This window comes from Phascolarctos cinereus, unplaced genomic scaffold, assembly GCF_003287225.1.
Source record: "Phascolarctos cinereus isolate Bilbo 61053 unplaced genomic scaffold, phaCin_HiC Scaffold_1;HRSCAF=81, whole genome shotgun sequence".
NCBI classification, from domain to species: Eukaryota; Metazoa; Chordata; class Mammalia; order Diprotodontia; family Phascolarctidae; genus Phascolarctos; species Phascolarctos cinereus.
Genome location: NW_027555514.1, coordinates 62,110,757 through 62,138,150, shown reverse-complemented (window position 1 = coordinate 62,138,150; position 27,394 = coordinate 62,110,757). Strand labels below are relative to the sequence as shown.

Below are 27,394 nucleotides of genomic sequence, written 5' to 3'. Positions count from 1 at the left end.
TCAAATGGAGGGAACTGACTTGGGAGTTAATGAGTTCCTCTTTCCTTGATGCCTTTAAGAATGGCCTATTTGACATTTGTTGAGAATGAGTAGCTAGGTAGCTCAGTGGACAGACCACTGGGCCTGGACTGAGGAAGATCTGAATTCTAATCTGGCCTCAGATTCTTACTGTGTGATCCTGGGCAAGTCACATGTCCTCTTTTTGCCTCAGTTTCCTCAAATGGGGACATTAGTACTTACCTCCCAGAGTTATTGTTAGAATCAGTGAGATAATATTTGGAAAATGCTGAAGAGCGTGCTGCAGATAGTAGGTCCTAAATCCTTCCTCCTTTCCTTGCTATTTCTTCAACCCTAAGATTTTATAATATTTTCCAAATGAATGTGTAGTTTGGACCTACAAGGGAGTAGTAGTGTACGTTTTAAATGACTCCATCTTTTCTGCTGCGCTTTCTTTGTTGACGTGTAGAATTATCCAAACATCAAGAGGGGAATAGATGCTTAAGAAAGTGATGGGATCCCCCACATTGGATATTTTCAAGAAAAACTTGGACCACTTATGGAAAAACTGCACACTCTCTTCATTTGGTAAAGCATGTTTTCCTTTCAATCCATTGGATTGTAAGCCCTTTGAGGGCAGGGACTATCTTTTGCCTTTTTGTTTCCCTAGTATTTAGTACAAGCCTGGCATATAGTAGATGTTTCATAAATGTTTACTGATTGACTACTGAGATCCTCCCAAATAATAAATTCCTAGATTCTTTGATTTAATAATCAAATCTTACTCATTCACTAGTCTGATTGTATAGACTGCTTTTTCTCTTTCTCCTTCCTATTTCTTTTATGTTCCTCTGGCCATTTGGTGATCCACCAAGGAACTGGCATGGGAATTGAGAAGCAGCAAATCTCCAAACAGCACCATTTACTGCTTGCAAGTAGCTGGAAAAAGAGCTGTATTCAGGTCTAGGCAGAAACGATTATACTGACTCAAATTAGATTCGGAGATTAAGCAGATTTCAATTATCCACGTTAGCTGAGTTCTCTAATATGCACAATCAAGAATCCACTGAATGTGGTTACCATTCCTCTCAACTCCTCCAAGTGTAAAAGACGTAATATATTTGTTCTAAACAGAATAACATATGCTGTTGTACCACTGAATGTATACTCTTTCAGGATAACATGACTATTTTATGTTTAAGCTTACGTTTTATAAATTTAAGGGGTTTTTTTCCTGACAACTTTATTAATAATTCATTCTAAAAAACAAATACAAATTTCCTGATATCCATGAATATTTAAACAAGGTTTTTCAACATAGAAAGCTTCAACACCAGATGCAGTACCTATTCCTTAAGGCTTGTGTCAGCCTTAAATGCCCTAAATTACTCGTAGGCTTTGGCACATGCCTAAATATGTCAGCCCTGATAATTGCAAGTTACTTATCAGTTTACATCTATTTCGTGCCAGAGGCAGGGCATTAAAAAAAATTACAAGGTAATACTTTGTTCTGCCAGGGAAGGACCAAGTTGGCTACCGGGTAGATCCCTAGAGTAGGGATACAAGAGTAGCTGATCTTACTCTAGTTGGGTAGATCATAAACAATGGATACAACGGAAAGAACACTGGACTGAGAACCTGAAGAAATGAGTTCAAATTCTAACACCTGTTCTATTGATGTGACTACTGGTAGTACTTTGGGAAGATCACTTAACTTTTCTGGGCTTTCAAAGAGCTTAGCCTAAGTGAACACTTCCCCCAGATAGGGGAATTTATTTCTTCTCAAGTCACATCATTTGAATTTAGAAGCAAATTCAAACTCAACAAGCATTTATCAAGTTCATTATTTGCAAAGCATGCTGCTAGGTTCTGGGAACACAGAGACAAAACAAAACAAAAACCTATTCAGTCTGCCCGCAAAGAGTTTACAGTCTAGCAGTAGTGAATGAATGCACACACATGTGAATATTTATTGACTGACTGGTATGGAGAATGAGCTTGCCAATTGGGATAACAATAATGGTTGACCTCCCTGCAACCATGAGATGAATAAATTAAAGACTAAAAGTGCTCTGGCCATGCTGCAGGAATACTAATGATAATATAGTAAGTTATAAAGACGGTACACCCCACCACTTACCTTACAATCATTTAATTCATAGTACACATTTCTGCTTTCGTCTTTGATGTAAATTGCTACACTTGGAGATTCCAGGATTTTCATGGTGAGCTGCTGAGGAAAGGCACTTACAAAGAGGGCACGGATTGTGTCTGCACTTGTGATTTCGTTGGGCATCCTAAGCTGCTTTGTTTCATCTCCGTATTGAAGATATAAAACACCTGCATGCAAACAAAATGCCCTTATCAGATGCAGATCAAAACCAACCTTACTGGGAGGAATCATATGAAACATGCCATAAACAAAGCCATTTCCCTCAAACCACACTCGGGCATGTTTTCTGTATGGTTTTGGAAAACAAGTAATGAGAGACATATGGTTGGTATTTCCAAGAAATGCAGCTATGTGATTACCACACAAGTACCTTTTACTCTCTCGAGATGAGGCATGTGCTAGAGAGGCTAATTTTCCTCTATTTTTAAACCAAAATTTTAAACAAAATCACAGGTCTTTTAAACCAGATGAAAAACTCAACTAACTTCTGGGAATCTAAAAGAAAAGATTCTCCCCATTTCCCCAGGCTCATTTTTCCATTTTCTTTTTCTTCCCACTAATTGATTAGAGTAATGAATATACCTAACACATGTATGGCGTGTCTTTTTTTTTAATTTTTAAACCCTACCTGAAAGTTAAATGAAATTCTTTCATTAACATTTTCTTATTTTTAATTTGTGGAATAAAACAAGTATTTCCATAACATAGTACAATAAAAGATGATTGTACACGAAAGTGCAAATCTACTATGCACAACTTGCTAATTTTTTCAAATATTTTCAAGAAGGAAATGTTTATACCATTTCAGAGGCACTAATACATTATTTACCAAATATTTATAGTAATACTTCAGGAGTAACAAAGCCCAACTATCAAAATCTTTCAGACACAAAATATGAGAAGTTGGAAATATAAGGAAGTACAAGATGACAATGAAAATTTTACACCTGATGGGAAACTTAGAGATCCTTCTGTTTTGAGGTGAATTTTAGATCTGGTCTCACTGTATTAAAGAACTGCAATTAAGTATAAATGATTCAAAGGCTGACGGGAATCACAGGATCACATATGTAGAGCTGCAAGGGATCTTAGGAATCATCTAGTCCAAATCTTTCACTTTATAGATGAGGAACCTGAGTCCCAGAAAGGTGAAGTGACTTTTCTAAGTTCACAATAGAGATAAATGGGATTTGAACCCAGGTCCTTTGACTCTTTCTATTGTACCACCTTCCACAGAAAAATATGAGATAGGGTAGAATGGCAGGCTAATTTTGCAAACCTCCTTCTAGGCAATGGAGTCTCCTGAAAGTATCCTTAACCTTACGTAGATCTCAGAAATTTGGACACCACAGACCACTATGTGTGTAGGAGACAGAACGGTGCAGTGGAAGGAGTGGAGGCTTTGGAAGTTTTCTTAGTTTAAACCCCAGCTTCACTGCTTATTTCCTGTGTGACCTTGGGCAAGTCACTTAACTTCTCTGGGCCTCAGTTTCCTCATCTGTAAAATAAGGGGGTTGGATGAGATGGCCTCTGAGATCCCTTCCAGTGTTTCTTCTGTTATCTTACGAAGCTATACTGCCATGTGACCAACAATGAATAATGAAAAAAAAATTGATTTCAAACCAAGAGCATCATCATATCATACCCGCTTGTCTACCGCTCATTGAAACGACAACTGTTTCTTTTGCCCTACATTCTTACCAAATGACCAGAGATGACTCCTAGTATGGCGCTTTCTCTGACTCAGGGCACAGAGAGTCTCGTGTTCTATCACTAGCTGGTGACCATTTGGGGAAAAGGTTTTACAGTCATTCCACCCCCTGCCACAGATTTAACTCTAAAGAGAGTGGGGAACCTTCCCAAGAGTCTCTGGGATCTGCAATATTCAGACACTGACAGGGTAAATGTGGTGACTTTCCCTTGTGATAGATAATGCTATATCCAAATGCCAAATACACTAGAGCAGGAGTCCATAGCACAGCCGAGGTCTGGCCCATGACCATCACTTTGGAGGGGCCCCTGCAGAAGGGCACATCTGTAATCTGACAGGGAAGAACCGTCATCTATGCCCTGTACATGTGCATGGATCCCACACAGACTTGAAATGATATTTGCAGGCAGAGGTTACTGGGGTGATGGAAGATGCAACTGAAAACTATAGGGATCATTATGTTGTTGTTCCATCAGGTCTGACTCTTCATGACCCTGTTTGGGGTTTTTCTTGGTAAAAATACTGAAGTGCTTGGCTATTTACTGCTTTTACAGACAAGGAAACTGAGGCAAACACAGTTAAGTGACTTGCCCAGGGTCACACAGCTAGTAAGTGCCTGAGGTCAGATTTGAACTTGGGAAGATGAGTCTTTATGACTTCAGGCCTAGTACTCTATCCACTGTACCGCTTAGCTGTCCCATGTCAGACTCATTACTCAGAGCATACCGAAACTTTAAACTGCACTAAGACTTTTGGGACATGTCAGTAACTTACTCTGGTATTGCTGCATGTTGAATGGCGTAGGCTATAGATACAGAATATGTAAAGTGTGGGTAAGGTGGATAAAATGCCTTTATAAGGAATACATTTCCCTTAACTATTGTGACCTCTACTATATATTTGTGTCTACACATACATGTTGTGAGAATCAATTGAGAATACATGCGTAAGGCCCGTTGTAAACCTTAAATACTAGCTGCTATTAAGTATGTGCAGTCACCAACTTATAAATGAGTCTTGTTTAAAAAAATTCATTCTCAATGATTAAGAACCACACAAAATACATGGAGAAAGTGTCTATACTAATGAAATGACAGATCTATAAAGCAAATTATCCTGAAAACATTCTAATTGATTAAAACAGGTAAACAATTTTATGACCCCTTAGGGCATTAATCAGGCCCAATACTATGCAGAATAAGAAATACTTGGTCAAAATCTCTCTGCTATCAAAGGTTTAATATTGTATTCATTTGTTCCATATAAAAACTTAAAGAAAATTTGGGGTTACTAACACATCCTTTAAAAATGGAACAAAAGTCTAAGAGCATCTGGATAATCTTTGTATACATCATTTCATGTTATTTCTTCTTTTTCCAAAATAGAATGCCCATATGAAAATTTTTAAAAATATCACTTCTAAGGCAGTTGTTTAGAATTCAGGATAAGTTTTCCCATGGAGATAATGTTATAGACACTGATTATATGTGTGTATACACTGATATGTGTACACATACGTACACACACACATTACATCAAATAAATATGCGTGTATATCTATCTATCTATCTATCTATCTATCTATCTATCTATCATATGATGGCACAGTAAAAACAGAAGAGGAACAATACTCTATACAAGAGCTCCAGAGTGATCTGGTAGACATGGACACTATGAATAGTAGTTCTCAATGTCCCAGATTCTCTGAGTTGAAGATGGGTCCTTCTACTTGTCTGTAGTGTTCTCAATAACATATGATCACAGGATAACAGATTTAGAGCTATAAGGGATCTTGTAGGTCTAGAACAACCTCCTCATTCTCAGATTAGGAAACTGAGGCCCAATGACTTGCCCAAAGTCACACTGTGAGTTAGTGACAAAGCCACCTTAGATTACATTACAGCTTCTTTCTCCTAAGGAGCTCAAAGCAGTTTCACACACTTATTTCCCCCAAATGGAGGCCTTTCCTGACCTCCCAAGCTATTATCATCTTTCCCTATCACAAAAATAATTATCTTGTATTTATGGATTTTCCTAGACCCTCAGGTGCTAGTGTCTACCATAACTTTCCCTTTATTCTCAATTTTCTTGTCTGGACCCATTGATATACAACTTGTCTCCCTCATTAGAATGTAAGCAACTTGAAGACAAGGATTATTATTATTATTGTTTTTTTCTTTGCATCTCTAATGCTTAGCATAGTATCTTCTACAGAGTAAGTTCTTGAAAAATGTTTGTTGATGGATTGAGATCTATTTTGCACATATTCATATATGTGTGTACACACACACACACACACACACACACACATGTATATATTGTCTTCCTTGATAGACCATAAGCATCTTTCATTCTTTTTATTCACAGTGTCTACTGCCATGCTTGGCACAAGGCAGATGCTTAATAAATGTTTGATGACCGGTTGATCACTGTTCATTCATCTTCAGAACATTCTTGTGAAGTAGGGGGGAGGGCAGGGCAATACATCTTCTCAGCTCATTTTTGTAGGTATAAAAATGGGGGCTGAGTAACTTGTCTAAGTTCACACGGTTGGTCCAAATCTATGGATCTGAATCTCATGTCTTAGCTTTGTACTCTTTCTATTAGAGCCTTGCCCAGTAGTAAAATAAGAGCATCCTATTTCACCAGTGGGTAACGGGGAATTGTTAAAAATTAATGGCATTGAAAAAATTCTTTTAAAATGCAAGGGCATGGCAACACAACGTCATTAATGACTTGGAGGTGGTTCCCCCTTCACAAACAGCAAACTTAGAAATGAACTGCACTCCAGCTCTAAAATGTGTGTCCCTGTTCCTGCCAGAGTCCTTGCATCTGCTGCTCCTTCTGCAGGAGACAAAAGAGGGTAGGAGTTGTCCAACAGGGGCAATCAGGAAATGAGATCTTCCTGCTGAAACGTTGGGAGGGTGGGTGCGGTGGAGAATGTTTCTGTGGTTCCCTGCTGGAATTCCAAATACATTTTCTCATAGATTCCTATGACTAGAGTTCAGTTATGTTAGGGGTAAATAGTACTGGCTATCTCCACTGCTGGGCAGCTAGGTGGAACAGTGGGTAGAGTACTGGGCCGGGAGTCATAAAAACACTTCTTCTGACTTCAAATCTGGCCTCAGACACTTATTAGCTGTGTGACCCTGGGCAAGTATCTTATAACCTTGTTTGCCTCAGTTTCCTCATCTGTAAAATGGACTGGAGAAGAAATGCCAAACCACTCCAGTATCTTTGCCAAGAAAACCCCAAATGGGGTCATGAAGAGTTGGACACTATGGAACAAATCTCCATTACTGGAACACGTTTCCCTCCTAGAATCTCTTATTTCCCTCAAGACTCAGCTCACACAAACCCTTTTCTTATCTCTCCAAAACTTTGGGTTCATTTTCCATTTGTTCTACATATACTCATTTGTGTACCTGTTGTCTCCTCTGACTGAGTATCAGCTCCTTGAAAACAGGGTGGTTATCTAATGTTCTTTTCTTTGCATTTCCCACAATGCTTGGCACATAATAGGTGTTTAAGGAATGTTTGTTGATTGATTGAAATGGGCTTTTATGGATTGATCTGGGACTCTAAATGTGTCTTGAGTTCCAGTAATTGCCTTAGAAATGAATTCCTGCCCAGGACCCATTTATAAGATGGAGCCACTTAATCACAGCTAGTATTTAGATAGCACATTAAGGTCTGCAAAGAACTTCACTTATGTTCTGATCCTCACAATGACCCTGGAGGTAAGTGTCATTATTATCTCCATTTTATAGTAGAGGAACCTGAGGTTGAAAGAGGTTAAGTGACTTGCCCAGCATCACAAAGCTAGAAGTATCAAAGGCAGGATTCAAACTCAGGTCTTCCAGACACCAAGTCCAGCTCTCTATCCATTGTTTCACCTTAATCTCTCTGATAACAGTTTCCTCATCTGCAAAATGGCGAAATAATACCACTGATGTGAATTTTCCAAGGCCATTTATAGGATTGTAGGGGTCGCAGATTTGGAGCTGGAAGGGAACTCTGAAACCACAAAGTCCAACATCTTCACTATACGTGAGAAACAGAACGTAGAGAGATTAACTGTCTCAACCCCAACACAGGCAGTATGAAGCAGAATTGAGATTTGAACCTAACATCTCTGATTCCAAATCCAGGATGCTAGCAGCTGGACCATGTTGGGAGGATCAAGAGACAACTTATGAAAAGTTCAATGCAACCTCAAAAGTGTTAGGTAAATGTTATCGAAGATGATGGTGGTTTTCCTTACAGGGCTCATCAAACATTCGACTGAGAAAGGAGAATTTTTTTTAAAAAAATCTTATTATAATGTAAATAGAAGAGTTGTGAAATTTAGCTAAGTGACAGACAAGTCGTTCTATTTATTATATGACTCTGTCCAAAGCAGAAAACCTAACATAACATTTAAGGCATATTCTCAATGTTCTTTAAGTGAAAATACTGCATTATGCATAAAAATTTATAGTGTGGTTTGTGGAGGAGGAAGAGCTAGAGAAATTATATTAAGAATTCAATAAGCTCCTTCAAACTGGGTGAATTAAATGCAAAGGTGGGCATAGGAGGGGATAGTTGAAAATAAATGGAAAATACAGCCCAGGATTCAGATAATAAAGAGGCCAATGGCTTATAGCTTGCTCACAAGCATCATACCAATACAACGCGAATACTTTTTGCAAGAAAGGAGCGGGCAGATGATGGGGAATGCAAACCACCGAACATGACAAAAAGTGAATTATGTTGGCAAGAATATGACCCATGACTGATTTGAGAGTCCTGCCACAATCAGCTGTCTCTGAGAAGTCAATCATCAATTCACTAGAGCAAAAATTGGAAGAAAATATGGGAAACAGACAGGCTTTACCAATAATTATCCATAGAAGACCAAATCCTCACTGAGAATGAATGAAAGGTGCAGAGAATACCAGATGGTTTTGTATGCTGATTATTTTTAATATAACAATGATTCAATGGCACAAAGTATAGTCTTAGAGGATTTCTTTTTTTAAAATATATTTTTACTGAGCTCTTCTGTATTTATATCACCTTAATTTCTAACTATATACCTGGTCTCTTCCCCCAACCCAGAATTACTCTTTTTAATAAAGAATAAAAAGAGAAATAAGAAAAAGAGCAAATCAGCAGTACCACAGATCATATTAACTATGTCTGAAAATATAAACAGTACTTGCTCTAGGCAGCAGGAAGAAAGGAAGGAGACATATCAATGCTTCTCAGGCCAAGCTTGGTCATTATAATTACATAATACAGGATCTCTTCTAACAAGATGTCTTCCATGGAAATATTATTTTCAAACAATATTTCTTTACAGATAGAATTAAAGACATAATTGCTCAATTCTCTTATACTTATTAGCCAAGGGAGGCAAAAAAAAAAAAGAGGATACTGTGTTTTCACTACCAGCATAGAAAACAGCCTTTAAGGAGTTCAAATGGAACAGTGATTCCTTACAGGTCGGTTCTCTAGATAGTTCCTATTTTCAGAAGGCACTGTAATGACTGAATCAAGCACTAAAATGCTACTGAGTTTCTTCAAGGAGATCTACCACCACTCCAAAATGACTGGCCTACCTGATCACACGAGAAACATTAAAAGGATCAAGAAGAATGACTATTGACCAGTTGTTGGCATATGGTTAGATCAGGGGTTTTCATGGGATCTATGACAAACTTGGAAGAAGTTATCATTTTGTTTCTGAATTCCTAATAAAGGAGAGGAAATGAAAGCCAAACAGTCCTGCCACACAAACTAGATTGTGTTGTGGATGTTACAGAGTTCAGAGAAAGAAGAGGTGATAAATCATAAAACTCAATAAGGGAAGTTGGCTCAAGTGGGATAAAGAAATGGCAAGAATGAAATTCTGAATATACAAGCATGCACAGTTCTGATGAAGAAGAACAGGGAAAGTCATCCAAAGATACTTGTAATGCTACATAGGGAACTTCTTGGCCAACTGAGATTTAGAAAAAAGAGGAGGTAAGAAAGAGTGGCTCAGTCTGATAGCAACACCGTCAAGACCTGAAGCTAGAGATCAATGTTTAAGGACAAAAACCGGGCATTTTGAAAGCTCCCTTGGGGGGCAGGAGAAAATCAAAGAAGGGACAGGAATTCTGCTTAAATTGGATGGGACATCAATAATGGCTGAAAGAAAGAGGGCAAAATTATTATTCATACTATTTGGCTTCTGTCTTCTCCTCCAAGGAGAAGGATCTATGCAGCAGGAAGCAAAAATAGTTCCCAAAGAGTTGAAACCCAAGATAAATGAGATGTTTAGGGGATATCTAGCTGCCCTCAATAACTTTAAATCATCAGAACCTAAGAGATATAACATATTTATATAATATTTTAAAATTTTTGCTAAGTGATTTGCATACCTTATTTTAGCTGAGTCTTGCAATAACTCTATGAGATGGATACTGCAGAGGTCATTATCCTTGTTTCACAGACAGGGAAACTGAGGTTCAGAGAGAGAAAAATTATGGCCTTCTGGACTTTAAATCCATTAAACCATACTATGCCCCAAGTTACTGCAATAACTGGTGGGAAATGATTGCTAAGCCACTGTGTCACAGATCTTTGAGGAATTGTGGAAATCAAAGGTATTATAGGACTCAAGTTGGGCAAATGACATGATTTTTCTTTTAAAGGAAGGGTCATGTGTCTGAGGCTGAAAATCTTGACTGAGTCCTGGAAGATTTTTTTTAACAAAATATTAACGGGATGCTTCGCAAATATTTCAAAAAGGAAATAGTAATCAATAAAAGCCAGAATGTCTTTATCAAGAACATGTCATGCAAGAGTCTCATTTCTTTTTTATTGGACAGGATTGCTACAAGACTAGATCAAGAGAACGCTAAAGATTGGAGAGATATGGGCTAGATAGTGGTGCGATTAGGTGGATTTGGAATCTGCTCAACTATTAGATTCAACTAGTAGTCATTCAGTGCACTGATTCATATTAAGGGGGTGGGGGGCGGAAGGTGTTACTGCAGTCTTACAGGAATCTATCTTTACCCTTTCCTGCTCAACATTTTCATTAATCATTTAGATGAAGATCGCAGTGACAAGCTTACTAAACTGGAAGATGATACTTGGAAAATCATATTGAATGACAGAATTGGGATCTGAAACACTTTCAACAAGTTAGAGTGATGGCTAAAGTCTACTAAGACAATTTTATTAGGAATGAATGCGAAGTCCTAAAAATGGGGTTCAAAAACTGGCTGCATGAGCATAGACTACGGAAGGTACAGCTAAATAACAGCTGCTGCAAAAAAGACCTGAAAGTAATTCAACAGTGTGATACAGGGCTAAAAATCCTCATCTGAATGTAGGCTGTTAAAAAAACCGCATAACGTTCTAGAGCAAAAGTGAGGAGGGTCTCACTGACTCCTGGTTAGACTACATCTGGAGTTCTGTGCTCAGTTCAGAGCAGTGTATTTTAGGGAAGACACTGAGAAGCTGTAGAGCTCTCAGAAGAAGGTAACCAGAATGGTGGAAAGGCTGTTAACCATGGAACAATTGAAGGAACTGGAGGTGGTTAGCCTAGAAAACCTAGTGGGGTCAGAAAAACTTTATGAGTTTGAAAGGCTATTGTGGGGAAGAGGGATTCAATTTGTTTCTCTTGGCCTTAGCAAACAGATCTGGAAGCAGTAGGTGGAAGGTGCAGAGACATGGATTTAGGTTTAATGAAAGGAAAAACATCCTACCTACCCGGATTATTCCTGAGTTGATCAGATTGCCTATATAGGTAATGGGTTCCCCATCTCAAGAGCTCTTGAAGGGGTCACTGGGTGACTATATTAACAAAATTGTAAAGAGGATTCCTGATTATATAGTTTGGGCCAGAGGACCTCTCAGTCTTCTAATGTCGAGATTCTATGAGTTATTATATTCCAAATAATACCGATTACATAGAACACACAGACATGACCTAAGAGTAAAGAACAGTGGCTCTTGACCTGCTTCCAAGGCCCTTACTAATCTTACTTTAAAGGATTTGAAACACACACATTCACGGAGATTTCCATAGGGATCTTAAGCTTGGATAAAGTAATAAGAATTTGGAGGTTACCTTTGCCCTTTCTATACTGTAAGAGGCTGCAAGAAGAATTTTACAACATAAACTAAAAAATACAGTGAGGAAGACTGAGGTTAAAAAAAAAGATACCAGGAGCAAAAGTATAAAATTTTAAAAATCCATGGTCCTAGAGGAAAAAAAATTCATTTTACTGGAGACATGAATGGCGCACCTGTAACAAATTGACCCAATGCTCAATTTGTAAAGTCCAGACTTTGAGTTGCAGTTCTGCATCTAAAGGTCACTACAGAGATTCATGAGCCACCAATAATGCAAGATTTGAGGACACTGTGATTGCAGCTTTTAGGAGAATGAAGACTGGTTCAAATTCATCTGAAAAATGAGTTTTCTTAGGTTTTAGCATTACACAACATGGAGGCCAATAATTCTGTTAATGACTGAACATATCTATAGGAAACATTTCTCACAGCCAATAAATAAGATCAGGCAGCGAAGTGGGCCTGCAGCTAAGGCAAGTGCAAAATGCTGGTTTTCATAGACCCCAATCTGCATTCTGTGCTTTACATGCTAACCATTATTTAGCATTTGAACAATACTGGAGAATGTTTTCTTTCTTTTCTTTTTTTATTAACCATAATTTTTTTCTCTTCTTTTCTAGTTGAATAAAACTATGCTTTTTCTTTTTATTTACAGTTATTTATTATTTACTTCCACATTGAGGGGGGTTGGGGTATGGAGCCCCCACAATCTGGAAAATCTGCACAAATTTTTTTGGCCTTCCTTTTGTGTCAGAGAAGAAGTCTGAATTTTTTCTTTTTCTTTTATGGGATATTTACAGTACCTCACTGTAAAATTTGGGTTAAGTATTTAGTCATAGGCTCTGTGTTGTCTGCTGGCCTTCATGTGTCATCTATGGCTTGAGCAAAACTCCCCCAAAATTCCCATTTAATTTCTTATGCTGACCAGCAATATATCAAAACTGATATGGGGAAATTTGCAATGTGGAAGGGATAATTGTACAAAGACAATATAAAACTGTTCAAACAATTTGGTCCTCTATTTGGGAGAACTAAATCAATTCTGCTCATTACCATCCCTCTCTTCCTTGGCTGTCCAAATATGAGAGTCACCAATGATTCCCAGAGAAAGTCCCCAGATAAAAATTTACCCTCTGAGATGACAGGTATGAAAGTTACCCACTTTTATCTCATTTAACTACTACTAGACTTTAAAAACAGCAAAAAGGAGAATTAGCCATATTTCACACTAAGAAATACAAGAATTCTCTGAATATGAGACATGATTCCTTTCAACATTTACTAAGCATCTGCCTAGCAGATAAGAGAAAGTGTGCTAGGCACTAGAAAAATAGTCAAAAATGAAAAAGGCCCAGCCCTCAAGGAATTTACATTCAACTGAAGTTGGTTCTATTGTATAGGTTTTCATTCAACTCTTCTAGGGCTAGTTTAATTGTTTTAAGCTGTTGCACACAGGATACTTCAAAACAAAAACTGGGTCACCCTTCATACCTTTGCTGTTACCCTTTTCTCCCTTCTTGGTCTCATTTTTAGTTTCTATCTTCCTTTCTTTTTCTTTTCCAAAAGAAATGTTTATGTCTTCTTCTATGGATGCTTCCTTCCCTGAATCAATTCTCTGTGGTTCCACCATCCCTGACTCTTTAAGCAGATTTTTCTTTTCCATCTCTTTAGATAATTTTTCAGAAAATAAAAGCTATTTTCTCTCTCTTGAACAACAACAACAAAAACCACACACAGAGGCTCACAAGGACACAAAAGAAAATCCATGTTCTACCCCTATTTTTATATTTCCCTGCACTGAAGGGAAGGCAACAGATAAACTACTCTGGGATAGTGGGGAGAAAAGGGAGGACAGGAAAAGATGAGGACTAGATTTGGTTGCTATTTTCCATTTGATGATACAAGGTGGTTTTTCTTATCTGCATGAAAATGGGGTCAGGGGTTAGGTTTTTCTGGGCTTATGGAAAAAAGAAAGTGTAAGTAGCTTAGGGATGTTAGTACTGGATAGGCCTTACCTTTTAAGTTTCTAAATAAGGCCTATTTTACATCCTACATGTATTGAACTTGGGCAAAGTAATACAAATTTGGAAGTTGTCTTTGACCCTTCTAGATATAAGAAACAGGTACAGAAAGTAAACTCAGCAGGAAGATACTCATGCTAATAATAACTCACATTTCTACACACTTTTATAGCCCTAAAGCAAAGCTTAATGCATTATTCTTGTTGAGTTTGAACACTGCTCTGTGAAGTCAGTACACCTGCTATTATCATCCCTGTTTTATAGATGTGGCAAGAAGCTAAGTGATTTGCCCAGGTTTGCAAAGCTAGGAGGCGTCAGAAGCAAGATCCGAACCAAGGTTTCTGACAATTTACCCACTACCTCACACTGCCCCTCTAATATTGAACCACAATCTGACAATGTAAAGTAACATTAAATTCTATGAAATAAAATTTTTAATGTGAATGATTATTTATCTTTAAATATCTGAGTTTTTACTTAGGGAGCCTGGTGGACTTAAGATAATGCAAAGAAAAGAGTTCTGGTCCTCTTCACAGGAGTTAAGATATGTGCTAAGCAATTGAGCTCATTTAGAGCAGGGGGAGAAGCCCTGGTACCCACAGATAAGAGCACCCAAATCTGGACTGGATGATAAATTTGGATTGAACGAACTTTAAAGAAGGAGAAGTTGCTGAGTAATGGTGCTAGAGAGAGAATCTGGAAAAGGCAATGGGAAGGAAGGAGTATACCAACTACTCTACTACAAGTGAATGAGAAGGTAGGTATGAGTGAAGAAAATGCAACCAGCAGTAGAAAGAGTAGCCCCAGGGATGCAACATAATCAGGAGGGAGCCAAGTCTCAGAAAGTGCCAGAAAATAAGACTGAGAAAGGAAAAGGTTTAAGATGAAAGGAAGTTTGTTATTTATGCCACAGGCATTCCAAAGGGTACAGATACAGACAGATAGGACTTGGGGGACAGTGTTGAAGACTTAAAGAGAAGTATGTGAGACATGGATTAGGGTGAGGCTGGGCATAGGATTTTTTTTTTTTATGGAGGAAGACTCAAATATCTCAAAAGGATATTAAGAGTAGGAGGTCTTCTCAGCAATAAAATGATCTAAGACAATCCCAAAGACTTATGATGAAACATACCATCTGCCTCCAGAGAAAGAACTGATGTCTGAATACAGACTGAAGCGTATTATTTTTCCCTTCCTTCCTTCCTTCCTTCCTTCCTTCCTTCCTTCCTTCCTTCCTTCCTTCCTTCCTTCCTTCCTTCCTTCCTTCCTTCCTTCCTTCCTTTTCTTATTGTATAAAATGACTAATATGGAAATGTTTTACATGATTGCACATGTATAATCTATATTGGACTGCTTACTGTCTGATGAGAGGGAGGGATAGAATTTGGAACTCAAAACTTTTTAAACAATTGTTAAAATTGTTTTAACATGTAATTGGGGAAAAAGATAAAATATTATTTTTTAAAATGAGTAGGAGGTCATGGGAGTATGTTAACAACTGGGGAATGATTCCAGGCAGAGTAACAGTGAGGTCTGCTGATGAAGACAGATGCATAAATCAATGGATTGTGAACAATCCTGCTGTACTATTGTGAGCTGGGCTAAGTTTGCTGGTGATATCGTTTTGGGGGATTTGGGAGGTGGTTGGTCCTTGCCCTGAGAATTGGAGATGGCTTCTCCCAATTCAGAAGCCTCTCAAAAAGGTGGGAGGTACTTTGTCCTATTAGCGGGCACCTCAGTCTCCTTGTCTTTAAAATGGGGCTAATATATTCACTACCTATGTTGTGGAACTATTGGGAAAAAATGCTTTCAGTATTTATAGAAATGTTAGATATAATTATGGTTTAAATACCAATAACTCTTTTCTTCATTTGCCTGAAGGGAAATTCCTATACCGGGTTGTCTAACTGGACAGGGCCAAGAATAGAACCATATTCTTTTGACATTTCAAGCCAAGGTGCCTGAATGTCTACTCCCCTAATGCATACACTATTTTTAAAAATTTTAGCTAGTTCTAACTCAGGCATCTGAATATTTGAGGCTGTCTCTCTTTTCACTTTTTTCTTGGTTCAATTCCCACATAAAAAAAATCAGTGGCCAAAATATGCTTCTATCTCACCAAAAGTCCAAAAGACTTGTTTGTTTTTTATTTTAAACAAGACCTGTGATTTCACCCATGTGAGGAGTTCTCATGAGGAACCTCCACTGCCAATGCATGTTGGAATAAGAGTTTCCTGGAGGCAAGGGGAAATTAAATAACTAGTCCAGGCTTAACCAACCAGTATGTGTCAGAGGTGAGACTTGAACCCAAGCCTTCCCAACTCTGAGACCTGGATTTATATGGGAATAATTTTATTGTGTTTAAATCTTTTTCCATTGTTTCCTTTTTTTTCCCCTTCCCATTCTCTCCAATATTTTATTGATCTTTACAACATCCCTTCATAGCAGATTCTTCCCTAAGCTGTAACAACCCTTGGGAGCTTTAGGAGAAATCCAACCATTCACTCCCTGAATTCAATTTTAGACTAGTGTCCTGTGCCAAGATGAGTCATTTCTGAGGCTGAGGACCTGAAGCTTAGCCTGGATGTCTGCCAATTGCCACACCCTTGGTTCTCCCTGTTGCTTCTACCCCTGACTCTCCTTCTGCCCTCCAGCTCAGTCAGAGGGGGTGTGGGTTCCTTGGGACAGTGTGTTGTCCCTTCCTCCTACACCCCCTGTATTCTCCCAGCCACCTTTCTGGTGGTCTATTGTTCTTCATTCGAAGAGCAGCTGGGACAGAATTTAAAGGAGAATAAAAAAAGAAATGTACCATCATGCTGAGAAATAGAACAGTCATATCCTTCAATGGCTAGTAGAACAAAAGATTTCCCAACAGAAGGCATCAATTAGCCTAGTGGCTAGGCCCTAGCCAATGCCAATTCTCACAACCATTAATAATATATTACAATCATCCCCTCCCCATTCCCCCTGAACCTTTCCATCCTCTAAAGGGTGGAGAGCCAATCAATCTAGCCAATCAGAAAATGCTATGCAGAGAGAGGGGGTGAGAGGTGTTAAAAAGGAGGAGGAGCACGACCCCCAAAATACAAGTATATTGGAGAGACTCTTGGAATATCAATTTGGGATCCAATCTATCATACTCATGATTTGTCTGGGATGAAAAACTGACCTCATTAAGGTATTCCTGAAAATGTTCTTCCGATTCAGTTTCAGAAAGGTACAAAGAAGAAGAATATATTTAACAGAATAAAACTGGGCCATATTTTCTTCTGCATGGGGGAAATGGGGGTAGGAAGAAAAGGAAAGGATGGAAGCCCCAAATGATGCTAAAAAGGCTGACAGTATTATATATAGAAGGCAGCTATCATATAGCCCGCCACCACAGAGAGCCAAGGCAAAGGACTGTATTCCCTTGAAGCTACTTCTCTGACTTCCTTTCCCTCTTCAGGGCTGCCCTTAATGTTCATTTAAACAAGATTCCACCTGGACAAAATGTGGGTGGGGAAGGTAGAGGAAAGAACACATGGTGAATACCTCTGTAGCAATAGCCCTGGGGTTCAGATTTCCTACAGACAGCTGTCTTGAGTTAAACTCTGGCTGTTGTGTTAAAGACAGAATCCCAAAGGTGGAAAGGACCCCAAGAGATCATCCAGTCCCACCCTTACCTGACTCCTGAATTTTCTTAATGAATTCTTCAGCCAATGTACATCTAGACTTTGCCTGAAGACTTCCAGTTAAGGAGAATTCATCCCTGTTGGAGGCAGCTGATTTCATTGCAGGAGAGCTATGAGACCGAGCAGAAACCTGCTACTCTGTGCAGGGCTGCTGGATGATCTGGGAAGGACCCAGTGCTAGGAACCAGACCTGGGAATCGGCTCAAGTGAGACAACGCAGATAAGTAGTAATAAACTCATGTGATATTTCTACAATGTTGTCACTGGCTCCCACACCGGTACATTCTGTGTATTTGGGGGTTTATGAATCATAATACCGACACTAGCACTAGGAACAGCCACTTCCCTCCCACACACACCCCAGGATGACCACACAAGGGGAGGAAATGCAAGGTCAAGACCGCTGAGCCTCCTGGCTTTGCCTGTCCTCTCCCCCACACTCTCCCTTCTAACTTCACTCACTGAAGCTTAGTAACAACATATTGCTGCAACTTCACACCCATTAATTCTTATCAAAATCTCTTACCACCTCTGCTCTCTACATCAAGACTGGACTTAGCCTTCTCCTCCTCATATTCCACTGCCCCATCCCTATTCACAGTACACCAGCCCACTGCCTGATATTCCTAAATACCCCCGGGGGAGCTGTGATCGATCAGCTGCTCTGGGACCCAATCAGCCTCCCAACTTTTCTGGTCCACATGTCTCAAATACATAATAAATACATAACATAACTTATGACCCCAAATTAAGAAAGATCTCTGGGCTCCAGCTTTCATGTTATCAATTCCCAGGATTTTTTTTAATTTCCTATTTCTGTTGACAAACAAGTTCTTTAAGATGTGATTTAGCTTAGGGGTGAGGAAGCTACGGTCTTGAGGCTACAGCCCCCCTCCCCAATCTAGTGAAAATGCTTATTATTTCAACAATGATGATGATGACTCCTAACATTTATATAATGTTTCAGTACCTATTCCAAGGGGCCTTTGAATCTCTCTTACTCATCTCTTCCCCACTCAGTTATTTTTTATGAGTAGAAGGGAGAGCAACCAATCAATGAATACTCATTTTGAAGGTCATCCTATGTGCTAAGTAGACAGTCTAGCAATAAAGATATAGCTATTTCTCTCCTCAGAATTTCTAGCAGAAGAGGTCTTAGAACTCATTCTTACAAAGCAACCCCCTAATTTTATAGATGAGGAAACTGAGGCCAGAGAGGTGAAGAGATATACAAGGCTACATCAATAATAAACAAGAGAGCAAAGATTCAAGCCCAGGTTTTCTCATTACAAACCTAGTACTCCTTCTGAGTTCCCTTAATGACAGTGCCTTCCTTCTGATGATCTCCAACTTGGCCTGATACATCTTGTTGGGTCACAGATGTTTTCATGTTGTGTGCTCCTTTGGATTTTGGGGTCCTTGAAAGCAACGGCTGTCCTTCAGCTTTCTTTGTATCCCCAGAATGTAGCACAGTGCTGGGCACATAGTAGGTGTTTAATAAATGCTTACTCACTGACTTCCTGATTGCTTTTCCCTAAGGAATTTATCAATGCAGTTTCTGGGTACTTTCTTTTCCTGGTCCCACTACTTTGTCATCATAACGAATAATGTACAGAGTGCTCAGAATGTGGCTGTCACAGTTCAGACAATTAGGGTGTTACTTAATAGGGAAGTGACCTTGCTTGTGGGAAAATCAGTGGCTATTCAGCTAACTTTCCCCACTTGATACTCCCCCCCCCTTCCCCTCACCAAGGCCTCAACGCCCCTGAACTTTCAGATTAGCCACAGTTAGGACTTCTCCATTCTTCTAGTCTTCCTCTCACCCCAAAGAATCTTTTTCAGGTACTGCCATCTGATTTGGTCTCCAAAAAGGCAGCCAGCCACACTAAGCTGCATGCTAGGAGAAGCTGTATGTTCACTGTGGGCAATGGAAACAGTCTTGGCTTTAGAGTTACAAGAACCAGCCTTCCACAAGGGGTCAAAAGCCCTGTGCTTCAGTTCCCGCATCCACAAAATGATAGGGTTGAACTAGATGCCTTCTGAGGTCTCTTCTAGATATAAATCTATGATGCTATGATTCCCCCCTTGCAACATCAACTGATGATTTATAGGCAAAGAGTTGCTTCCTTTTATTATGGCAGCCATGCTTCCCAGAACATCTAGTAAAGCAAGAGTTAAGCTAAACTGATGTCAACCTGTCCATGCATTTTTTTTCTCTCTCTCTCTGCTTGTCAGAAGCATAAACATTATACCCAGTACAATAAAAGGGGGAAATAGCAGTCGGTGGCCCTTTTCCGGGGGACAAGTAAATTCAATCCAAATAATGACCATCTCCAGTGGATGTCTGTGCCTTTGAAAGAAGCAGGCTGATAGATGTAATAGGCTTACTACATGTGTAAACACAGCTAACAATTAAGTTTCCTTGTGCTTTCAATAAACTCCATTTAAGAGAGTGGTGACATGACTCTTCCTTCAAGAAAACGTAAGTCATTTAGCTCTCTGGGACAGCTGCAGTCCTAACTCATTTGGGCAAAAACAAACAACAGCAACAAAACGCAATTTGCTCAGATGCAAGGAGCTAAAATTTTTGTTTAAGAATCTGGAGTTTCATAACCTTCCAATTTATTATTATGAGATTGGCTGTTGCGTCAGATGTGGCTTTGTTATGCCCTTTATCAGTCAAAATAGAGAGGAATCAAAGAAATGCCAAGTTTTGTTTTACTACCCAAATATTTCCTGTAGGTTACTGTTACACTGTCTCAAAGGAAAATGATAACAAACAGAGCAGAGAGTATCTTTCTTTCTTGCTGGATTCTGCAGACACACACACTTCTGGTCACAATGATACTTTTGGCAACCTAGAGGAAGCCTGTCCACATGCAGTGATTGCTAACCCCACCCTTAGCAATGTCCTGTTCTTCCTTTACCAGACATATTTTGAACACTAGCTGAAGGTCACTTTTGCGATCTTTGAGGAATTTCTGGCCAGAAGCAAAAGCATAGATTTCCATTAGCAGCTATCTGCTGATAATATCTGGCCCCTACATTCCAAAGAAATCCTAAGAGCTCTTAAGGTGGGAAGTAAATCTACAGGAAGCTGGGCTATTTGCTTTGGTCCTACTCATATGTGTGTGTGAGAGGAGGAAGGGGTGCAGAGCCAGACAAGTGGGGTCTAAGATGGTAAAGACTCAGTTGTGAATAGAAGCAAGAGATGTACAGAGCATCATCTAACAGGAAGGAATAAACAAATGTGTGCTAGAGGTAGAAGCCAGGTCTGGGACCATTGAAGGGCTAGCAACATGGGGCAAGCAGAAAAATAAAATCTAAAGCTAAGGTTGCAAAGGCACCCAATGTCCAAGCATGCACAAACTTCACACCCAATTTTCCATTCTCAATGCAATAAGCTGGGTGGCATCCCTTTGACCTGGTGTTCACTTCAACATTTTGCCCCCTCTGGAACGGGCTCCTGCTGTGGAGAGTACTTAGCTTCCACACCAGCAGCATCGTGGGAAATGATTGTGCCTAAGCAGTGGAAGACAAAAAATCCTTTTGGATTTTTGATATAAAGCAAAATTACACCTGAGATGTAACTTTCCTTTCTTTTCCCTGTCTCCCAGGGTACCTTTGTCTTAAGTTATTTAGTTACTGGGTTCTGGTGCTTAAAAATACATGTGGGTTAATGTAAGAAAACCATATTTCCAATTCAGATTGGAAGGAATTTGTTAAGCTCCTACTATATGTGAGACTGTGTCACGTACTGGTGAGACAAAGATGGAAAATGATCAACCCCTTCCCTCAAAGAGCTTACAGTTTACAAACACATTAAATATTCAATTTACAGTCTAGAGAGTAAGTTTTCATATTGCCAATAGAAGTTTTTAAATATTTTCAAAAATATTTGAATGTCTTTTTAAATGTTTTTAAACATTCCTGGTGGATTTAAATATCTGTTTATAGACAATGATCACAATTTTTTAGATTGAGAGTTTTATGAATAGTAGTAAATAAAGAGGAGAAACAGGAACAAGAAAACCTGAAAGAGAAAAACTTGTTCAATTATAAAAAATTCAGTAAGCACGTATTAGTGCCTACTATGTGACAGGAACTTTGCTAAGTGCTGGAGATAGCATAGTGCATGGTAAAAAGAATGATGGATGGATTTAACATCAGAAGATAAGGGTTCAAATCTCAGTACCTATTGGACCAGGGGTAAACTACTTAATTTTGGGGCTTCTGTAACTTGTGTAAAATGAGGGGGTTGACCTCTAAGTTCCTCTCTACCCCCAAAAAGCAATGACCCTAAAATCTCTGATGATCAAAAATTGACCAGAAAGAAAAATAATGCCACAGTTCAGAAATTAAAATTTAATTATTCTATTTAAGCATCATTTTTTTCCCCAGAAGTACATGCACTGGAATGAGGCACACATGTACATAGGAGCATAGAAAATGTCAAGATTTAAATTCCAGCCTCAGTTATATCTGAGATGTGCCTCAAACTGTGATCTTTCCTGACGTGAGCCAACTTTCTGGTGATGTTCTTTTTATAGGTAATAACTTTTTTAGAGGATAGAATCAGAAACAGAATGATATAGAGTGCATTTAATATGCCCCATTCACAAGAAATAATAGGCATTTACAAGGGCCTGGTGAGGAATAGATATGTTTCAGGCAACTATATGGAGAAAAAGGTCATAATTTGTCAGTGAAGTATAGAAAAAAGAGAAATACGGTTTTTATGTTGAAGCACATAACTCAAGAAAATCCTATTTTAATTCTATACACAAACTCTTTTACTTCATGACCTTGGGCTGAAATCACCTAACTTCATTTCAGTTCATATAAATTATGGCTTATTCTTTCTGTCTTTTAGGAAGACTATGTGGATTAGGGATTGAATTGGGGCAAAGGCCAATGCAAATGGTAAGGGTTAGATACGTTTGCTATGTTATGGACACAAATGGAATTCAGCAATAATAAATACACCAACAGCAATGGAAATTCACTGACCCTGTCCCTTTAACTGACAAAGACAGAGGACAGCTTTGTTAATAAAGCTACTCAATTTTTTTAAAAAATTCATAAATGATGCTACATAATTCATTATTTTGCCTGCTAAATTCCAACTTAAGAAAATATTTTTTTTAGAATTTCCAAACATTCAAAACTAAAGTAAGTCCTACACTGCTTAAAAAAAAAAAGCCCTATAATCATAAATGCTGATAGCCTAGGGACAGAGACTGGACCAGCCATATCATTGGTATAAAGAACTCCCAGGCGAGGATGCTCTCTTCATCCCTACAAATCAACTACTTCTTTGCAATTTATGGTCCTAGTTGCCTAGAGACCTCAGGGGCTGAATAACGTGCCCAGGGTTACATGGCATGTGTCATAGATGGAATTTGAACTGAGGTTTTCCTAACTTTGAGCTTCTAAGTTCGGTTCTAGTGTAAGATGCAGCAGAAAAGCATAGGAGAAAGAACAAAAAACCGGGAATCTGGGCAAGGGGATGCTTTACTACTCTGCAACTTGTCTTGGAGTCTTCCTTTTGGGAGATGGTTGGAATGGAAAAGCATTTACTAAGTGTTGGCCATGTACTAAACACTTGGTATACAAATAGAAAAGACAATTCCTGTTCTTAAAGAGTTCAGGCTCTAAATGGGGAACACAACATATGAGGGAGGGAAGGACCAGTTCATGGTAGATGGAAAGGCTAGGCTGTCCTTGGATGCAGGCAGGGAAAAGCTACAACTGACCAGACAAGACCTTGGACAAATCACTTAGATCTTGGTAACTCAGTCCTTTCAATGGGGATGTTTTACCTTCGTTATGAGGTAATGATATGGATAAAATAACAACGTATATGAAAGCATTTTGAAAAGCTAAAGCTGTTTTATAAATGTATAGTATAATTTCATTTCATTGAAGTAGGTAATTTATTTCTCCTCATTGTAAATAGCTTTATTAGATGAGAGACAGCAGGGTGTAGGAGACAGAATGCTTGACCTGGAAGTCAAGTAGACATGGGTTCAAATGCTGCCTTGGACACTTAAGAGCTCTGTGACAATAAGCAGGTCACTCATTTATCTGAGCTTCAATTTCCTCATCTATAAAGTGAGAGGAGTGGATTAAATGGTCTCCAGGTCCCTTCCAGCTCTAAACTGGTGACGCCCATATACTATCATTTACATTTGTGTGTGATGGAAATTCAGACTCTCTTGCTAATGGCAAAATGAATCAAATCCAGAACCAAATGCTTAATACTTAAGAACAATTCTCAATGCATTGCAATCCATGACAGAAGTTTAAAGGAAGTCTGTTATTTACCATCTGCCAAACTCTTTTCCCTGCCTGAATCCAAAGACAGCCTGGCCTTTCCATCTGCCATGAACTGGTCCTTTCCTCCCTCATAAGTTGTGTTCCCCAGTTACCTTCTGAGCTCTTTGGGACAGGAATTGTCTTTTCTATTTGTATCCCGAGTGTTTACTATGTGGCCAACACTTACTAAATGCTTCTCCATTCCATCCATCTCGCAAAAGGAAGACTCCAAGAAAAGGTTCTTTTTTGGGGGGGGTAAATCATAAAATAACATATCTGCAATGGATAGAAAAGACTCTGGGCCTATCCCAGTAATGCAAGGCTGCTGAAGCAGTATGTAGGGCCCATGAGGGTCCCTAGGTAGTACCATAGTGCACAGAGTACCAGGCCTGGAGACAGGAAGATTCATCTTCATGAGTTCAAATTTGGCTTTAGACACTTAGTAGCTGTGAGACCCTGGACAGTTTGCCTCAGTTTACTCATCTGTAAAATGAGCTGGAGAAGGAAACGGCAAATCACTCCAGTATCTCTGCCAAGAAAATCCCAAATGGGGTCAACAAAGAGCCAGACACGACTGAACAACAAATGACCCATCACTAAAACTGGTGAATTGAGGAGGGGTAATTTTTAAAAAGTGAATAAACAAAACACAGTAGTGATATGGCTAGCTCCAGTAGTGAAAACAACAATGGGAGTGAAGACAAGAGTTTAATCTCTCTTTTTTTTCTCTCTCTCTCTCTCCTTCCCTCCATATTTCCCCCTCTCTCGTCTCTGTCTCTCCTCTTTCTCTGCATCTCTGTCTCTTTCTCTTTCTGTATCTACTTCTCTCTGTCTCTCTTCTCTGTAATAAAATAAGTTTCCTTCACTAGAGAATGAGAGTAAAAAGAAGTTGGTTATTACTGTGACATAGATAAGCAGGTATTTGCCCATTTTCTTATTGCTTGATGTGGCATGATTTCTTATGGAAGGAACAGATAAAAGTGCTTGGAGTCTGGCAGACCTGGGTGAGGTTCTCCCTTCTGGCATTTACTAGATGGGTGACCTTGGATAAGTTGTGACTACCAGGAGACTTGCTTCCTTAATCTGTAAAACTGGGATAATTAACACCTGGAATACCCAGGAGGGAGGAGATACAGATCTTCAATTTCATCAGTGGAGCAAACACCAAATGTGGAAACCCCTTTCACCAAAGCAGATTGTTAACTGCAAGACAGAATCTTGGAGGGAGAGAAAGAGAGTTGTCTGGGGTACTTTGAGGTTAAGTGAACTCCCCATGATCACACAATTAGTATGTGCCAGAAACAGGACTTGAACCCAGATCTTGCTGCTTCCAAAGCTAGCCTTGTACCCACTGTCATGCTACCTTTCACACAGTCCTGTTGTGAAGCTCAAATGAGATAATACATACCAAGTGCTTTGCACAGTTTAAAACTCTTTATTAATATCAGTTATTATTGTCGTCTCTAAGAACTGTCAGTCTGAACTGTGTCTCTAGAGTCTGCTTTAATAGTAATTGTTAAATACAGAGGTTCTCTCACCCCCTTCTGGGAAATGAGCCAGAAACTCATGGCTGAGGTAACCAAGGCAGATGGCAGATAAGAGCCTCACCCAGGGCCCCCAGTGAGTCCCCAGCAGAGCTGGGGTTGGACCGCAGACATCAGAACACTCCCAGTTTGTTTACAGAGCACTTTGAGCTCAGTCAGCAACAGGTGTCTTTGTTTGTCTCAATGGAGGAGAACACTGTAAAAGATCTGGGCGTAGACAGCAAAAACGAGGCGAACGGGAGCAATCAGACCCTGTTCGTTTGTAGGACTGGAGGGCTGGGGTTTTTTGGCTTTTGCTTTTTTTAACGCAGAATTTGTGTTCACATTAACACCTTCTGCCAAGGCACACATCCTCACACATTAAGGAAATGAGGAGGTGTTCAACAACACACCTGATTACAATTCACCATTCCCGACGAGAACAGCACATTTCATTTCTTTTCCAAAGTGCATTGTATACTACCACCCTAAGTACAACAGATGAAGCATAAAATCTTTTATGAACCACTAAATAGAGGCTTATGTGGCAAAATGGTTCAGGTGAGATAAAAGTGCTCTCTTTTCAGTCCTATAAACCAAAAAACTTTAGTCATTAACTCCAAGGTGGAGAAAGAGGGTAAAGACATTATGGTAGGAAACTGCAGGCTGCTTTTCATTCAGAGCTGCCAACCAATGTGTACTCCTACCAATCAATCAATCAATCAATCAATCAATCAATCAATATTTATTAAGTTCCTACTATGTGCCTATACATTGCCAGGCACTACGCTAAGAGCTGGGGATATAAAAAGAGGCAAAAGACAGTCCCTGTCCTCAAGCTCACCATCTAGTAGGGGAGACAAGATGCAAACAAATCTATAAAAAGCAAACTATACACAGGATAAATAGGAAATAATTAATAGAAAGAAGCCACTGAAGTGAAGAGGGGTTGGAGAAGGCTTCCTGTAGGAGGAGGGATTTTAGTTGGGACTTAAAGGAAGCCCGGGAGATCAGTTGTTAGTAGAAGGGAGGAGGAAAAGTCTTCCAGGCATGGAGCAATTAGGGGCTGGGCCCTGAAATGGAATTTATCTCCTCATCCCAGTTTATTTACATTCCCATGTGCCCTGTTAGTGAACATTCCCACATACTATGTTGTCCTTCATACATTGTTATATTTCCCCTGCCCTGTATTTTAGTCTGGACAGTAGAGAGAGTGACTGCGCACCCTGGCTTCCAAGTTACTGTTCATTGCTTTTGACCCAGTGATCTCTTTACTGGATACATATCCCAAGGAAGTCAGTGACAGAAAGAAATGTTTCATATACACCAAAGTAGCATTTCTTACACTAGTAGAAAACTGGAAACAAATGGGGTGTCCACTGATTGGGGAAATGGCTAAATAAACTTATGACTGTGATAAATATTCCTCTGTTAGAAATGGTGAACATGAATACAGAACAACACAGGATGATTTGTGTCAACAAACATGGAGTGAAATAAGGAGAACCAGGAAAACAGTCTCCCAATTACATTCATTATATAAATGAAAATAACCCTAAAAGACATTAGAAATTAGATCAGATACTATAGCCAAACTTGATTCCAGAGGACCAGTGATGAAAATATATATTTCCCACCTCTCAACACAGAAATGGTATACTCCATGGGGCAGAATGTTTCCAATGTTGTTTGTTGTGATCACTGTGTTGGTTGGTTTTTCTTAACTATTTTTCTTTGTTGTAAAGGAGGATTTCATTGTGGTGATGGTTAGTGGTGGTGAGTTGATGACATGTGGGGGTAGTGATGGTGCATACCGAAAGTGATTATCATGCAGGAAAAAAAAAAGCATCAATAAAACGTTAAAA

General features: G+C 39.2%; 1 protein-coding gene across 2 annotated transcripts in view; it reads right to left on the bottom strand.

The window, feature by feature from the left end:
* The window catches only part of KIAA1217 (KIAA1217 ortholog), a 393,972-nt gene that overhangs the window by 134,616 nt on the left and 231,962 nt on the right, over positions 1–27,394 (bottom strand). For both annotated transcript variants that reach the window (XM_078151949.1, XM_020978279.2), the window contains exon 4: positions 2,143–2,337. In XM_078151949.1, the coding sequence (XP_078008075.1) occupies positions 2,143–2,337 (195 nt within the window). The remainder of the gene's footprint in view (positions 1–2,142; positions 2,338–27,394) is intronic.